The sequence below is a fragment of the Electrophorus electricus genome, chromosome 12, assembly GCF_041902795.1.
Source record: "Electrophorus electricus isolate QZ-2024a chromosome 12, ASM4190279v1, whole genome shotgun sequence".
In the NCBI taxonomy this organism is placed as follows: Eukaryota; Metazoa; Chordata; class Actinopteri; order Gymnotiformes; family Gymnotidae; genus Electrophorus; species Electrophorus electricus.
The window spans coordinates 9,456,131-9,473,527 of record NC_137508.1 but is presented as its reverse complement, the minus strand read 5'-3'; the positions used below and the strand labels follow the sequence as shown (position 1 = coordinate 9,473,527).

General features: G+C 36.2%; 1 protein-coding gene across 1 annotated transcript; it reads right to left on the bottom strand.

Moving 5' to 3' along the window:
- Positions 1 to 1,424: 1,424 nt before the first annotated feature.
- anxa11a (annexin A11a) lies at positions 1,425 to 15,470 on the bottom strand. Its single transcript, XM_035531668.2, has 15 exons — positions 15,316 to 15,470; positions 11,881 to 12,216; positions 8,922 to 9,016; positions 8,021 to 8,245; positions 7,781 to 7,868; positions 7,282 to 7,376; positions 6,924 to 7,037; positions 6,449 to 6,539; positions 6,224 to 6,303; positions 5,777 to 5,833; positions 5,603 to 5,696; positions 4,104 to 4,199; positions 2,795 to 2,853; positions 2,498 to 2,620; positions 1,425 to 2,229 (listed from the first exon to the last, which is right to left on the bottom strand). Exons 2-15 carry the CDS (start codon positions 12,206 to 12,208, stop codon positions 2,170 to 2,172), a joined length of 1,605 nt encoding a protein of 534 aa, XP_035387561.1. The 5' UTR covers positions 12,209 to 12,216; positions 15,316 to 15,470; the 3' UTR covers positions 1,425 to 2,169.
- Between the last annotated feature and the right edge of the window lie 1,927 nt (positions 15,471 to 17,397).

Below are 17,397 nucleotides of genomic sequence, written 5' to 3'. Positions count from 1 at the left end.
ATAAAAACAGAACCCTCCCTGCAGAATGTTTATGAGAAAGCAAATTTGTTGTTTTACAAGAGGATGTCCTGACTATAGTGACAGAAATAGAATGTTGTTATGGAATAGTCACTGTTACTTTTGCTTTAATGCCACGTTAAAAGTAACTACCACTAAATTACAGAGCATATTACTGTACACAGATGGAACTTTAGCATACAATTATAGTGTGGATGAGGTGCTGAGACTCTAGAATGCACATCCTGTGTTCTGTACAGTGTTTATGGTGAAGGTCCTGTTGCCATGTGATGTCCACAAACACAGCTCAGCAAGGCCCATCTTAATAATAAATACAATTAAAATAATTAAAATGCAAATTAAAAGAACAGATATTACTGTGCATGATATCCATTCAAAGAAATAAAAGAGAAGTAAAAGTCAAGCACAGCAAAAATAAGCAACACGGTAAAAGCAGAGCAATTGGATTAAAGGCCTACAGAATACAATATCTTAACCTTCCTGTCTTTTCCTGCAATACACAGCAGGTATGTGTTCACATGACAAATATGCTTCTCAAAGTTTAGGGCATTACAACTGATATAAAATGCACTGCATTTTTTCTGCATTGTGATTTATTTTGTAATTCAGTGAATTTTTTAAAACAGAGAACTGGGGTATTAAGTTAAGAACTGTAACTAAAACTCCTACAGCAAGCTAGAAAATTAAATAGAGATGGTTATCGGTTGGGAAACCCGTGTTTGTCTTTTCACCCATTACATGAATTCAACACTGTTGTTCTGAGAACCATCATCAAATAATTTTATGTATATTCATTGGGAGAAATGTAGTTAACGAAATATAGTTAATTATAGTTAAAGGCTGTTTAGATACTTGCAGAAACTGATAAAACACTGTTCCTATGGTTTTTGAGAACAGAACATTAGGATCACAACAGAACGACACTGCCCTCTACTGGCAGTTTACTAGTTACTACGGTTACTAAATGCATCGTTACTAAATGCAATATCAGTGTGATCTGCTGATTGCGTTATCTATTCCATTCATTCCATAATTTTCAGCCTGACAGTAAGTAACCTCTAATTACATTATATACAGTAATGGGGTCCTATGCAGAGCCTCTGCATGTAATCTGAAGTTAAGGGTAGAGTACAGGAATGAGTCATAGTTGAGTCATAGGCAATTCATTTGATGGACATCACATTCATATTCTACTGCACTTCAAAATGTACATACTCACCACCCACCATGGCTAAGACAAACTGCATGACAACAGATGGGCTATAGTTTGTAACTGTATACTCACAAGGTGTTTCCAATATATAAATGTTCTAATAAAGGTGTGGTTGGTATATATATTTAGAAACATTGGTTGGTTTTGCAATTGGTTTTGCAATATGAAAGAATGAACACAACAAAGCTTAACGAAAGTTTCACATGCCACTTGAATGACTATTTTTTTATTTATTCTTAGAAATGTATTGCCATAGTGTCTAGGAAAACAATTTGGGAAAGCAAACAAAGCAAAACTGTTAAACACAAAATAAAGTGTTAGCTTCTCTTCAACAGGAATAGAGCTACAATGGTATAATGTAAAAGCAATAATGAATCACTAAACTGGCAGGCAATTTTTGGCAGAGGCAACTATAATTTTATTTCCAATAATACATACTAACTTGACATCTGTCAGTAATCTAGGTTGTTGTTTAAGCAATTCCTGTTTGGAGATTTAACTAGATTACCAAAATTGATGTACATTTTAAAAATATTGACTTGGTATTCAGCTGCTAATTAAAACCTTATAAATTTCAAATAGCAACATACATTTCATCATCTCTTTTTTTCAGAAAAATATATGACAATCCCATTACCAGTACTTTACAAAAAATGTTAACTATTCATTTTATTTCCTAAGGCATAGTATACTCAGCACAAAAGACAAACAAAATACTTCCTTTAACACAAATATTTGCATAAAAGAAATATGTTACATGACTAGGAAAAAATGGCAGTTATATAAACGATGGCAACATCATGCAACTGTAGTAGAGCACTTTGGCATATTTCTTAATTTGTATAGTATATAATAATTAGAGTATAATAATATATAAGATTTTTACAGACACAATATGGCATGCTTGTCTTCCTGGAGGTGTTGAAAGCTGCAGTTCCCTAATCACTTCCACCACAAAGCTTCAACAGTATCTTCTTGTAATCCCCTGAGGTGTCACCCTGCAAACCAAGGAAGCATCAACATTTAATACCACTCCTTCCTAATAACCTATCACCTCAGACTAAAATGGAAGTAACACTGAAGAGCAATACACAGATTTTTACTATGATAATAATACACAATGATGCTTTCATTGGTATCTCCCAGGACTGTGTCATAAAACTGATTAACCACAGTATTTACACTGTACTGTGCAAAGTAGTAAAAATGTATATAGTCATGAAGAACAATAAGGCTGCAAGAATGTTGGGAGGATGGTTTACTCACAGAGATGTCCGTGTAGAGAGACCTCCCATACTTCTTCACATAAGCCTGGCGGATGTCCAGCATGTCCACCTCGGAGCGAGACACCATAATGCGGATCAGGGTGCAGTCTTTCGTTCCTAGTCCCTGCACACACAAGCATGCCATTTTTAACTTTAAATGTTAGGTCTTAAACTTCACAAACAGGAAATCAGGTAAAAATTAAGAATAATTCTGTTTAACATTTCCCATTTATTTATTTATTAGCTGAATGTGAGATAGACTTCATTTCTGAAGCTGAACAAGAGTGAAGTACCTCACCTTCATGGCTTTGTAGAGTCTCTCAGCAAAAAAGGCTGGCATGTCCTTAATGCACTTCACTACATAGAAGAAAATGTTTTTAGATTTAACTGTCCCACACAAGACAGGACACATTTAATGGAATACTTCAAGTGTCAAACCTAAAAAAACAAACCACATTTTATTCAATATTCAGGATACATAAAAATGTTTTGAGACTTCTTTTGTCAAATGCTTGGTTTCAGAGGTACAGATGGGGCAAAAAATGACCTCCCATATATTTCCACAGGGCATAATTCCAGGGCATCTTTCTTGCATTATCTGTAACTGTGAAGCCAAGCCATTTGACAAAAAATGCACTAAACATTCAAACTGTTCTGAATACTGAATAAAATATGTTTTAAGGTATAATGACAGAGCATTTCTTTAACATTACATACAACAAATGAGGTCAATTTACATAATAAACAATTTACATCATTAATAATTTACATGATAAACAGCCTATTTACATGATAAATAGCCAATAGTAAAGAAAACAGAAATCAAGATCAAAATAAACAATCCTTACAATCCTTACAATCACTTCAAACAGTGCACATATAACACAACCTGCTTACAACAAACATCTTAATGTCTTCTTTACAATAATTCAAACATCTAACAAATGATGATTTCCAAACCATCCAGACACAAATTAGAAGGCAGGATAGATGTAGGGAGCAAAAAATGGAAAATAAATATATATAAACACACTAAAAAGGTTTGTTGGCCAACAAAAGATTACATACAGACACACACAAACAATTATTTTTTTCCTAAGCATAACACTTAAAAACCATGCATGACACACAAGGGTCAGACAACACAGCAATGGCGAGTGTTTATTACAGTGCTGATGAACTCCATATGAGGTTATACATTTTTACCATTAGCCTGGGAGTTGACAGCAGAATAGAGGGCAGTGTGAGGAACACAAAATAGTTAAAGCAAATTGTTTACATAGATATAAAATGTTTACTGCACATACGTCTTTTCAATGTACAAGGTATATCTGATCATAGTCATTAGCTAAACAGTGATGAATCTACAGTAAAAATGTATGTAGAATGAATATAACATACTAGATACTAAGGCTGTCATGGATGTTTAGGCCATAATTTAATGCTGTGTATACATATACAAAAAAAAACCCCAACACCTTTGTAAGCTTGCAAGCATGCGTCACAACTTAAGTTCAGCACACAGCCTTTAGTGGCCTTTGAATAGAGGTTAACAATCACATAGCACAGACAGACAAACAGGATGAGTAACAAACAAAAGAGCTCACCAACAGCCAGCATGCCACTCTCCAGATTCCCAGACATCTCCCTCTCAAGGCTCTTCTCAATGTCTCGGCCACACATGTGCTGGTACTCCTGGAACACTGTTACCAATACATCGCTCTTTAAACATATGTCATGATAAAAATCATGCTGCAGTTCTACTTTTAATGCCCTGACTATCATGTCAGTTATATTACTTGCAGACTTGTGAAACTTTTCATTTCCAGAATATAATTTCCTAAAAACAACAGGACTGCATAACCTGAGACAGGGGATATACTTGGGTGCCACAATTCTCTAATTCAATATCACATCTTATGTACGTCACAAGAAAAATGAATTAGTCAAAAACATAATTACAAAATTAATTTTCCATTCAACCTATGAACTCTGTCTCACACAATAAATGGTACAAGATAATATTTGCCAGTAATGCAAAAAACAGTTCCCTCAAAGTCACAATCAGGAATTTGTAAAGACATTTTAGTCTACACTGAATGTACAATACGTTATTAATTCTCCTAAATAGTGCTTTTTAGATAGAGCAGTTTTCAATATAACTGCTTTATTTCACTATGATTCAAAATCTAATGGCATATATTCCATTAGATTATGAATGATGCAAATATAAACAAACCCTTCAGAGGTTGTAAATCTAGTGAAAGGATTATTGTTTTTGCATAAGTGTTTTAAAAGTATCACATGGTCTTCTTTTATGGTTTTAGAAAAGATGAGTCATGGTTGCCAATTTGATATGAAGGTTTTAGATTGTGACTTTAAAGGCTTGGTTTGACAAAAAAGAATGGTGTGCCAATAACCAGCTTCAGATAAATTATTTCTAATAAAGAAAAATTCTTATTAGCTGAATGTGGAGGACATCTATTGGGGACATAGATTATTCTTTTGAGTGGATGTATTTATTTATCAGTCTCCTCTGAAATGGAAGTTTTGCCCAGCAAGCATGGTCACTAAGAAAACAAAACAGATTTTTTCCTCTAAGAATAGGTCAGTAGTATTGAATGTAAACTAACAAAACTCCTAATTAATCTAGCATAAATAAACCACCACAATAATTAATGGATTTCTTTGACCAATCAGGGAACACTTCTGGAAAAATCATCACAGTATAACATTCAGTTCAATTCAAGAATTAACAAATTGTTGTATGGCAGTGACCAAAATGATACATTATGTACCATGTAACAATGATATGTATGCTATAATTCACTATATTTTTCTTAACTGAAAATGAAACTTTGGGAACAAACATCATCAGGTTAAAAATAATGAATTTTGGGATGCACTAATACCATCCTCTATAATTAAACTTTGATAGCTATATATTTAACAAAAAAGTAATTGATATAGGTACTCAGCACATTAAGGTTAGTACTCAGAATCCAATTCATATGTGAAAACAAATAATTAATTACATCAATACTTTTTAAAAACATTTTTGGAATAATTCTCCTTTGTCGTCAGTTTTTGAAAAGTAATGAATTACCTGCTCTAAGATGAGGTTTACTTCGAGAGCATAGGATGGCATTAAACTTGGACTCATCTGTGCCAAGTTTATTTTCTCCCGCCTGATAGAGAATCTAAAGACAAATACAATGTATACATGATTTGAGAGTCTTTAAGACTGAAGAATAACATGCTAAGAATGGTTTGTCATTACCTGAGCATCTTGTTTGGCTAATGATATGTCCACAGTCTCTCTCTCATCACGATTGCCCTTTGGAATAAGGGGGGGAAAAAAGAACTAATATTGTAATGTTTTTAAATTATGTAAGTGGTAATGCAATGCATTAATTAGCCGCAAAAAAGTTTAAGGGTCCTTGTTAAATAGCAAAAAGTCTGGGAGAGTTGTTTAATCAGAACTGATAGGCAAAAAGTCTTATGATCTGACTAGGATCTGTTTTGTTGGAATTTACATTTACATTTACGGCATTTAGCTAATGCTTTTATCCAAAGCAACTTACGATGAATACAACTTGAGCAGGAACTCAACAGTAGCAACTTAGCAGTGGTGGGACTTGAATTGACAATCTTCCGATTACTAGTCAAGAATTCACAGGGTACAATAGCAGACCATTATAACACTAAAAAACAGCCTATACTGTACCTGAGCCAGAGAGACCAGCAGTCTGCGGAAGTGCCCTGAGGTGTCTCCAGTGATGGAATCTTCCAGCTTTTTCTTGTACTCTGGAAAAGCATAACAAAACTTTGGAGGCCATAAAATGCTACACTTTCAGGGCTGCTTCAGATTCAGACCACATAGTAAACAACAAAGACATGATGGCAAATTGGCATCTATAACTGCCGGGTGTAATGTGGCATGAGAACAAACCAGCTTTGTAGACTTTATTGATTTCTCTGATTTCTTCGTTAGAGCGGGAGGCCAGGATCTCGATCAGACAGGCCTCATCAGTCCCTGCCCCCTGTCAGGTATTGAAATCAACATATTAAATGCTAGCGTATTCCCACTCATTTATCTTCGTAACTGCACTGTTAAAAGCTCAGGTACTGGAGATACTGAAACATCACGTTAGCATTTAAATAAGTTAAATAATCTACCTTAACTATAAACCACCTTCTTATTCAGGGTGGAGCTCTTGTCTTGGAAATAAATAAATAAATAAATAAAATAAAATAAAAATATATATATATTTATCCCCCTGTATTTTAAATGTCTAAAATATAAAAGATCTTTTTCATATTGTGACTTCACTTGTTCATGTGACAGTAAAGAAAATAAAAACAAACACAAACTTAAGAAATTTTTGATTTGATCATATGCTTCCATAGTGAAATTATTTACAAACCTTAATTGCTTCTCTAATCTCAGAAGCATCATACTGAACAGGAGTCTTCAACATGGCTAGCACAACCTTCTCAAAGTTACCAGACAGTTCAGACTTTAAATCCTTAATCAAGTCCTGGAAAACAGGCCATATGAAGATCAGCCACAGCAGTATGGACACTAAAGGAGAGTTCCTGCATACTCTGGGGATAATATTGATTCACAATAGCCCACATGCAGGTGTCAACCCAATTCCACATTTTAAAATCACTATCTTAACATGTTCTGCAGGTGAGACAGGAATCAAGAAATTAAGGCAGTAATAAACTGCTTAAAACATCTTTTCATGAGCAAAGACCATAATATGTCTTAAGAAATACCTTCCCATATGAAGTTTTATATGCAATGACAAGCGGTACACGTTGCTTGTTAGAACGACTTCCAAGCAGATTAATGATAGCCTGTTCATCCGTGCCTGTTGAAACACATCAAAGTCACCTATCAAATAAAAGCCAAAATTCAGAAGAGAACTAATTTTCTGGTTAATCTTCAATTTGTTTCTGGGATTAACAGGGGAAACCTGAATTCTTCTTAAACATGGACCCACACACACAAAAACTAATTTGATTCCACAGTGCTGTGGTGTTGCAAAAATAAGCCATACACATAAACTAACTTCAAAAGAGGGCACACACATACAAGCTAATCTCAAAAGCAGGACACACGCACACACAAAAGATAACCTCAAAAGCAGTACACATACACAAGATAACCTCACTCAGTAGTACAACAGTACTGTTGCAAAAACAGGCATTTATGAAGAACCCGTTAAGTGGAAGAATGGAAACAAAAAATAAAGATATAGCATAAGATATTCACCAAAGCCTTTCATAGCCTTTCTAAGAACCTCCACGTCTTTTAATGGATCAGCTCCAGGAAAGTCTTGGATCGTTCCTCTGAATCCACGCTAAATTTAGGAAGGCAGGGCAACCATAATCCAAAATAAACAGGAAAAATGTTGACCATTTTTTTCAGTTTTCTTGTGCATTAGTTTTAGGAGCAGCAATATATAGGAGAAAGATACTTTACATAAAGAGGGCAGAGGAGGGTGTCACTTACATTGATAGGGACCACGGGAGCACCTCCTCTGTAAGTGGGCATGGACAGATTGGGAGAGGGCACATTTGGGTAGGCAGGCATGGATGGAGTAGGCGAAGGGCCTTGTGGGAAGCCTGGCATGGAGGGGTTAGGTGATGGGGCTTGTGGGTACCCTGGCATAGGCTGGCCAGGGGCAGGCCCTCCTGGGTAGCCCATCCCTGGCACCTGGGGCATGCCTCCTCCTGGCTGAGGGTAAAGGCCACAAGGATCTTTAAGTTATACAGCATGATGGGGAAGATGGGGAATTGGATAACTGCTTGGCACTTGATAGAATATGCATAGATTTGGATTTAAACCACCCATACATCACAGTTGCAATCAGATATATTCACATTTCTGTGTTCTCCAATTCTTATAAAATGCTGTCTCTAAGTGAAGTATGATCTGTATTTGTATTTGTATCGCATTACTATGATAATAACTGACTTTATAAACTTATACAAATGTATACATTTTATATATTTACTAATATAGAAATTATTAGCTTAAGATATTTTTTATTATTAAAATGTGTGTGTGTGTGTGTGTGTGTATATATATATATATATATATATATATATATATATATATATATATATATATATATATATATATATATAAACACACATGAGTTGATAGAAGGTCAGAGTTTACTTATCAAAGCCAAACTGCCTCATGCAAATTAAACATTATTAAAGGTATATTTTTGCTTACATCATAATTCTTATCACAGTTCTTATTGACTAGTTCTGCTAGACTAGTGTGTCTTAGGTTTAAATATTAAAGAAAAATACATAAATATTTAAGGAAGATTTTACATAGCTTTATCACTAAGTATTTCTTGCTCATAAGAAACTTCACTCCTACAGCAGAAAAGACTTACCATTGCAGGCAGATTACTCACAGTGAATCCAGGATTGGACAAATTATCTAGACCAATTGAAGACACTCCAGGAGCACCAGGAGCTCCCCAGCCACCTATAGAAAATGATAAAATGGAAATATAGAACAGTTAATGCAAAGCTGCTTTTAAAAAATTAGTTCCTTTAAACCTCACTGTTATTTCCATTTGTTGGTGTATCTTATTTAAAGTTATGCTTTACTAAAATTCTAGCTGCAAAAGCAAATCATTATCAAACAAAGTCTACTTAAAGTATTTGTGTTGGTTCTATAACACAATCACTTTACACCTATTTGGATTTTTATCTCAGAGACAACTACTCCAGTTGCATTTATATAGGCCACACAAGTCAAACAGAGGAACAGCACAAATCTGGTCAACCAGCCCCTGATATATACTTGAGAGTGTGTCCTACCATGAGCACACAGCCTCCACTACAGATTAATATAAATAATAATTAAAGTGAACATTTATCCATTACAACTTTCAGTATAAACTAACCCTTTCCCCCATACTGTTTAAATAACAAGCTTCTCATTAAAATAAAGACAGTTTGGTTTTTCTGTTTCCAAATGAAGAATCATCGTTCCTCTTTAGTTTAGCTGAAAGCAACCATAGCTCGTAGGAAATCAATTTTAACATTGAGCAGTAAGGAGGCAGACGCATGTGCGGAGAGGATCGAGTTTTATTATGGGCAAATCCAAAATCATTGTCGTTTAGGCAGTCTACGGTCATAGAGCCGACACGGAGGGTATGAGGAAACATGATTAAACAAAACAAACACACAGAAAGGCAAACCTGGAATCAGGCTATAACTAAGACTAGGAAAGACGAAGGCTAAGATACACACAAAGGCACGGAATACAAAGAAACAACCATAACGAAACACATTCACAAATTCAAAAATTCAAACAACAAACAGCCATGACCAAGGCACACAACAGGGTTTAAATACATGTACTAGAAACAAGGGACAGGTGTACGCAGTCAAACAATGTGAGGACAAAATGAAACTATGGAACGGAACTAAATACATGACAGGGAAAATTATGGAAGGGACTGATCGTGACATAAATAGATTGCTTTACAAGTTACATGATGACTGGACAATGGTGTCTATGAACTCCCACTGAAATATCCTAAGGAAGTGTGGCAGTGAGAAAAACTGAATGATCAGAAACTACCACTGGTGGTAAAAACTGATCATATAGATGACCAAGTTAGGGAAAACAAAAATATAGTCAATGCAGGAAAAATATACAATCTCTGGAAAGACCCCATACATAAACCACATTTATCTCAAGAATCCCTTTAGAAAACCTTAAATAATTAATCTGAACTAGAGTAACCACATTACTATTGGGATCAATATTAAAACTTATATATATATATATATATATATATATATATATATATATATATATATATATATATATATATATATATATATATAAACTTAAACCTTTGTGTGTGTGTATATGTGTGTGTGTTTGTGTGGCTGTCTGTGTGTGTGTGTGTCCCACAAACTAAAATATGTAGTGCTCATATTTCTTTTTATGCTGACTTCAAATCTGTTTTCAAGATGTTTCTCTCAGGCATGGTCTTTAAGTGTATATTATTTATTCATAAATAAGGTTAATACTTATTATTAAGTTATTACATGTAAAATATGTACAATCTTGTAGAGGTGTATGATTTTGCCAATATCTGGGCTTCAGTGTCCAGTAGTAGTCTGCCATCAAGAGGGGCTCAACTTTTGGTACCGATTTTCCATAGGCCTACTATACAGCACGATATGTGAGTATAATCGGTTGTAAACTATTTGTTCCAACTCTTAAAAGTACAATTTGTTCAAAACAAAATAAATGTAGCACGTTACTACACACCTCTGTCAATACCCATGGTTCAGATCTCAAAGAAATCTAATGGAAACGGAAATGGAAACTTAGTTGGTCTATATTAAAGATCTTCTAAAGAAATAAAAGAATAAACTAAAATAAACTAAAATTTAAATAATGGCAGCAAACAAAACAGCTGAAGAAGAAAAGCAAGCAAGACATAAAAAACAACAAAAAACCTCCCATAGCATTTAACGAACCCAGAAAGTCACATACATTAATAAACTGTTCTCAGCAAATATTCTTTAGGTTGCCATGTCATCACAATATCAGCAGCCATAAATCATGCAACAGACTAGTACCTGCCTTTTAGTCATATTACTTCACATATGCAATCTCCATTCTGGAAAATTCTTTGAGGCTTTCTAAATCACACAGCAGATGCCAAGTGAATCTAGTTCACACTGCCCTGCATTGTTCACCTTTCAGCACAAATGCCCTAATTGGCATATTCATGAAGTCAAACTCACAAAACAGAAAAAACGTGTTATTTTGTTCAGATGCTGTAGTTGAATTTTGTGCAAGTGTAATCAAGTTTGCACATGTTTTACACACCTAAGTAAATCAGGGGATCTGTGATATTCAATGGTTTACATTTTAAGTCTGACTAAATGTGCTGGGACAGTAACCTAAAAGGAGGTTAAAGATATAGCAAATAATATAGCAAAAATGTCCTTACATTACTACCACAGTAGACTTAAATATCTGTGTATTTCTTGATACACCCAAAGTAGGAGTTTTGACTCACAGGGAAGGAAAGTTAACACTGCATCGTGGCAGAAGATGTTTTCAGATGTACATCTGAATATAATCCATATAATCTGTGGCACAAAAACCTAAACTCACAGTACACAGGGCTATTCAGCAGTAGACCTTGTGTCATTGAAAAATGAGAAATGAGTCAGCCAGTCAGCTGTGTGTTAACTCAACAGGAGTTTCCATACATGATGTTTTGTTTTTGGTAGCACCACCTATGCCTTCCAGTTTTGGTTACCATGCCTACCAAGCCTTCAACATACAGAGTCAACCTAAGAATGACATACCTGTTGGAATGGGTGGATAGGCTCCTTGCTGCCCTGAGTAGGCACCAGGCTGAGGAGGGTAGCCGCCTTGCTGAGATGGGTATCCTCCTGCTTGAGGAGGATAACCCCCGGCTGGGGGAGGGTAGGTTCCTGGTTGTGGAGGATATCCCCCAGCCTGTGGAGGGTAACCACCAGCTTGTGGAGGGTAACCACCAGCCTGTGGAGGGTAACCACCAGCCTGTGGAGGGTAACCACCAGCCTGTGGAGGGTAACCACCAGCCTGTGGAGGATAACCACCAGCTTGTGGAGGGTAACCGCCAGGCTGGGGTGGATAGCCAGGATAACTCATGATTTTATCTGAAGAAAGATTGAAACACCATGTCTTTTAGTACCATATAAGCACTGACATTTAATGCCTGGGGAAAAACACCATTATCATTAGGGAGATTGTTAAATTTAAAAAATAATAAGACCATGAACAAATTCAGAAGAAATGGAACACACAAGGATCTAATGTTCATTGTAAAAACTTTGCATTGATTCAACATAAACATTACAAAGATAAAGGCAATATGACCATCAGTTGTCTAGAAACTCAAGATTGATTTTACTGCAACATACTAGACAGAAATGTGAGATCTACATATGTGAAATAATGTTTGTTTGCCCTGGTTTATTTCGGAGACTATTTCTCCATACACAACACACTGATCGCAGCTCCCCTCTGAAAAGGTCTTCATTCCCACCCAAATCCGAATGAAGTACAACTGGAAAGTCTGCTTCACATAAGTGGGGCCCATATAAACATAAGTAATAGGCTAGACCTACTTCTAGGCTAGACCTACTTCCAAACTGTAAAAAGGCAATAGAGCCTGACAGCTAGGGCTGTGCCTTTAACAAAACGAGCATATTTTATTATCTGTATAACCATGCTGACTTCCCTAAACACATGGGCAGGGGGGTGAGTAAGATCTATGAACTACAACAGGCGCAACAGAAAAGCATTCACCCTATGATTGGGAGAGCATGAGTTCAATCCCAGTTGATGCTACAGCCATCCTTGGCTAGGAGCCCTAGAAAGCAAATTATCTGTGCTCAGGGAGGGTGGGAGGGAGGAAGGGCATACTTACTTTTCCCTTGTCAATTACAGTGACACATACCGATCATGGGTGTCTGTAAGCTCATGCATCAGAAAGGGGTGGATAGCGCTATTTTCTGAACATGTCACTCCACCCCCTGATGTTGCATGAGACTTACCTAAGGGGTGGGAAGTGATCAAATCCGAAAGATGACGAAAAGATGAATGCTGTTTTTTGTTGCTACACTTGAATAGTTTGAAAATGACATACAAGCGGATGTTTGCCCCTATTCCTATGGTTCTCACCTGATCTGCACAAAATTGGTGTCATAGTATTTGCAAGAGTCTGAACCTAAAAAATTATTTAAAACATGATATTTACAAATATTACTGCTATGCCAATCAAAAGTCCATAGACTGAGCTTTATTTACTTAAACAGCTATACATTCTAGATGGCTTAATTAATTTTTATGAAATGTAAAAGACCTATATCACTATTGGCTTTGGGATAGTAAGTAATTAAGTTTGTAAAATTATATCTATGTGGTATATTTATACCAAAGTGCTTTATGATAAAAAAATAAATAAAAGAGATCACCACCCTTCAATTTCCAAATACCCATACAAACATACCAACATTGACAATAACGCACATTCCTCAATCCACAACACAATACATTTACGGAAATTAGCTGATGCTTTTATCCAAAGCGATTTACAATTATGTATTATAATTATTTTATAGTTAATATAACTTCAGCAAATGGGGGTTAAGGGCCTTGCTCAGGGGCCCACCAGTGGAAACATGGTGGTGATGGGCCTTGACCTGGCAACCGTCTGATTACAAGATGAGTACCTTAACCACTGAACTACCACTGCCAGATAGCTGCTTCAATAGCTGCTGAAAGCGAATCAATATAAATATAAAGCTGGAATAGGGAGCTAACCAACACTGGTGAAGTTAGTCAACGGGGACACTACAAATTAACTGCTAATATCCATTTTTCAGGAATCGCTAGTCTGATCACAGCGAATTTCTGCCTGCTGCTTGTGTGTTCAAGCTGGATAAAGTTTTACCATAACTGCAAAAAAACATGTCTACCATTAGCAAATCAGTTTTTAGCAAGCAATCGATGGACTTAACATGGACAGATCCACATGAAACTTGAATGGTGTGTACAAGGGAGTGACTTTCTAAGTGTTTTATAAGCCTCACTATTTAAAAAAAATCTGTTTATCAAATGCACTTCTTAAACTTTTCATTGTCCTTTCAGCCTACCATTTTATTTTTTGGACAAGTGTGTATTTTTGCACCATATCATATCACCTTTCAAAGAGTAAACATATGCTTGAACCTGTGGATTTCCATATATGGCTATATTTGTAATTTATGATTATAGTTATACTTTATATTTAGCTGCAACTCACCTGAAGCAAAACATGTGCATCATAATTGAAGCTAGCCCAAAATAAATACACAAGAAAATCATGCTTTGCATTTTACAGCCACAGAAACCAGCATTGGTGTATTTGAATACTGGCACATATCTAAACATAACTCTTTATCAATGGCTTCCTTCTATATGCATGCTGACTGTGTTTACACTGCCACTTATGTTATCAAGCACAAAATGAGTATTCTGACCAGCTCAACAAGTGAACTGTGCGCATGGAAAGTACAATGACACAACACCTGAGTTTTGAAATACATCAGTGGTAGGTTACATCATCTTATTTATCCCACTAGGTAGACGTCTATTCTTCTGGTCAATTCACATTGTTCTTTGAATTCTTACCAGCAATGGGTAAAATGCTATTAAGTCAGTAGGCTGTAGCTTATATAGCCCCACAAGGGTATAGTGGAAGGCTAAAAAAGTGAAAGGATGAAGATGGATTTTATAGATTATATATAGCTAGCTAATGTATAGGCTATAAATAATGTATATGTCGCTACTAAAAGCGATTGTAACTTATGCCGTGGATCATCATAACGATCAATGGCCTTAGCTGAAACCGCCTACGCAGCCTGCAATATTGCTAGCTAGCTACCTAAAATAAGATTATGGCCACAAGGCCTAACTTCTCCAGTACGTGGACTTGTGTGCACTACCTAATTTAGTGTACATTTGTGTAACCATTGTGTCATAAACTACGTATGCTTAATGAAATGTAGACGGAACCATTGTGTAAAATAAACCAATTTCTTTTAACAAAAACGCGGACATGAGTCTCGTATCAGAATAACGTCAAACATTCCGAGACTGGGCTGAACTGTAACAGTATAAGCGACATCGACCTTTAAAAATTTAAACACGGTGATAGCAAAAGCAAAAGTGAAACAAACAAGATAGCTAACAATAATAATTCGGATACTTACATTGCCAAAACTCACTTAAACAGACTCTTCGTTAATATATTTTGATCAGGAAACGAGTTAACATTCGTCGGTGGGTAGGGCACTTGCAGTCAGTCCTTAGACGTCAGGGGTGTGTTTTAAAGTGAGCTAAGCACAGCTCCTGCGAAGTAGCCAGCACAGTTTGCCTCATTTTCTGGGATAGAAGATCAGTGAATCTATGCAGAACTTAGCAGAAAAAATGCATTACGTCGCGAACTAGTCATTAACACACTGCATCACGTTATAAAGGCGATTCCAGTTTAGATTTCTCACTGACCCTGTTTACTAAGAGTAGGGTTTGCGAAAGAAATTAGCTTTTCAAACCGGAACGGTCATTGTTCTATTCCAAAGTCACTCTTGTTACTCTTGCCTTTAGTTTTTGTATATATTAGAAATATTTGCTGTCACATCTTTAAATTATTCATTAAAACTGACTGAGGTAAACTGTTTTAGTGGGATAAAAACGTTTTTACTAAAGGAAACAAATATGTTTGGAACCAAAATAAGCCTACTCACACACACAGATGAAGCATCCACCATTTGTACATACTTGTGAAACAATTACGCATGGGCTATATGTGGGTTAACGCCTATTCATGTAGGCCTATGTGTCATTCACGTACATAAGTTATAAAACATTAACAGATATGCAGCATATACATTCATTCATGTCTTGCTAGCAATTACCATAAGTGGTCATGTGCAGCAGCACATAGGGATTTCTACAAACAGTAAGAAGTACATGCCAGTTTAATCAAAGTGAATTAATGGAGTGGATTGTTTGACATGAGTGAAATGTGGATAGTTTTAAGAGACATGCTTTTCTCTGTATGGAATACATTGCACCTATGACCTACAGGTGTGACGACTGCAGTGCATACAAAATGGCTGTGTGCACTCAACAAGGACCGCCAAACACAAATACAGAAAAACTAGAACAGGTACTCCGTTCATTTACCTGACACTTTTATCAAAGCAACTTACAATTATGACTGAGTACAACTTGAGCAATTGAGGGCTAAGGGCATTGCTCAGGGGTCCAACAGTAGCAACTTGGCAGTGGTGTGGCTTAAACCAGCAACCTTCTGATTACAAGTCAAGTACCTTAACCACCAAGCTATCACTGCCCTATTCAAATGACTGTTTTTCTATTGGTGAGGACTTTGAACATTCACCAATTACAAGCTGAACCAAAGGTCACAGCAGATCCCCTGCTATCAAACAAGCAACTTCTACTCATGGTTTGAAAGACAATGGACATCTACAGCTTTCTCGCAGTCTAACTACAGTCAGCCTGCAACCCCCAGCCTGCAAATTTGTCACACCTCACTTGTGCTCATTCTCACCTCCTTAGAACCTACATCCTGTTGTCCAACACCAATCACCATCTCTGAACATCAGGTCAGCCAGTTTCTCAGAAAACAGAAGAATAAGAAAGCAGCAGGCATGTGTGGTATCTCACCTGCTACACTCAAGCATTGTGCTGAACAGCTTTCTCTCATCCAGATAATAAAGATGAAAATTAAAAATAAGATTAATACAGAGTCACAGAGATCACATAATAAAGATCTGTGAGACATGCCAGAGAGTAGTGTCAAAAGTCAAGTCTTAACAGTAATCACTGGCCTGGTCACCTTGGGTCATGAGGCTGGTTAGGGATCATGGTGGTTAGACATTTATGTGGGATGTGGTGTTAATTAAAATCTCTGAAGCATCCAGGTGAAAGGCGAAAGGCGAAAGGCGAAATCCATAAAAAGTCACAAATTCACCATCATTGAAATGAAAATTAATCAGGTATTATTATGAGGTACAAACTATTATTGCTCTGCTATTGTGTATTCATCCTAAGTTAAAAATAAATACAAGAAGAACAGATAAAATCATCACATTGCAACTAGTTGAGAAAGCTTTTTTGCCTTGCCAACTTAAGCAGATTTATGCAATGCACGTAGATGAGAAGGTCTTAACCCTCCTAAATGACAATGTAAGCATGTACTCATACAGGTTTAATGTTTAGCACTTTTGATTGTATTCAGTATCTTCCTGTTTTGTCACAATATGCAA

What these genes read in the sequence shown, in the direction of transcription:
- anxa11a (XM_035531668.2), bottom strand. Translation starts at nt 12,208, where the DNA reads ATGAGTTATCCTGGCTATCCACCCCAGCCTGGCGGTTACCCTCCACAA. An exon ending in TGAGTAATCTGCCTGCAATG is followed by an intron (nt 8,246 to 8,921) that starts GTAAGTCTTTTC and finishes CTTTACCCTCAG; the next exon opens with CCAGGAGGAGGCATGCCCCA. An exon ending in ATAAAACTTCATATGGGAAG is followed by an intron (nt 7,038 to 7,281) that starts GTATTTCTTAAG and finishes CCTGTTTTCCAG; the next exon opens with GACTTGATTAAGGATTTAAA.